General features: G+C 56.4%; 1 protein-coding gene across 1 annotated transcript; it reads right to left on the bottom strand.

Moving 5' to 3' along the window:
• Window positions 1-4: 4 nt before the first annotated feature.
• On the bottom strand, window positions 5-847 carry LOC102246883 (ubiquitin carboxyl-terminal hydrolase 4; the record flags this gene model as incomplete). Its single annotated transcript, XM_005876980.1, has 2 exons — window positions 188-847; window positions 5-61 (listed from the first exon to the last, which is right to left on the bottom strand). Coding segments are annotated over exons 1-2 (690 nt in total), but the record flags the coding sequence as incomplete, so codon positions are not given.
• Window positions 848-890: the final 43 nt, after the last annotated feature.

The raw sequence follows: 890 nt of genomic DNA, 5'->3' as shown, positions 1-890 counted from the left end.
TTGACTGCAGGGTCTGCCTCGGCCACGTGCCATCCTCATTTTGGGGCTCAATGACTAGCACCTGACCCTGGTACACCGCGTCCTGTGGAATGTGCGAATCACCTCCCTTCAGACATGCTCAGAACCAGAGATGCCTGGCACCCTCCCCCCGGCTGAGCCGCCGGCTGGGCAGGCCTGGCCCGCCTACCTGACCCTGGTACAGCCCCGCGTCCTGGACAGTGTTGTCGAGCTTGCTCAACTGCTCGTAGGTGTTGCTCATGTACTTGTTCCACAGCCGCGTCTCCCGCTCCGCAGGATTGTTGAACAGCTTCCGCATCTCCTTCTCGATGGTGGCGATGGTGTCGGCCTTGTTGAAATGGCAGCTCAGCATGTTGGTGGGGTCACTGTTCTCACAGAGCTTCAGTTCCAGCAGATACACCTCCACCTTGCAGTGCTTGACGAACAGGCCGTACTCCACGACTTTTCTGACGATGGGCTGCTGGCCTTCTATGCAGCCATACCAGTTTATTAGCTTATTCCAGGCCTCAGTTGGGACCAATACATAGTCCAATTCATCTATTAAATGTTCTTTCAGGGTCTGACTCTCAGGATCTGAAAAGAGTCCGGAGTTATCTATCGGGCCAGGAAACATGTTGTGTTCTCCCACATTGTACACATCCCAGCTGTCAAAGCCCACATACTTCTTCCACTGTTTGAACCACCGGCTGTCAATAAGATACCACTGCGCCCCTCGCTGGAGCGTGGTCCTCAGCAAGGCCCCGAGTTCGGATTTCTGGGTCTCCGCATCTGGTTGCTCCCCGGAGCCCCCGCCTTCCGCCATCTCGTCCGCGGCCCCGGCCCAGCCGACCCGGACCCAGATGCATTTTTAATGTGCTGATGCATCAAGATGA

This window comes from Myotis brandtii, unplaced genomic scaffold, assembly GCF_000412655.1.
Source record: "Myotis brandtii unplaced genomic scaffold, ASM41265v1 scaffold50305, whole genome shotgun sequence".
Lineage (NCBI taxonomy): Eukaryota > Metazoa > Chordata > Mammalia > Chiroptera > Vespertilionidae > Myotis > Myotis brandtii.
Note: the sequence above shows the minus strand (reverse complement) of the source record. Positions and strands in the feature narration are given on the sequence as shown.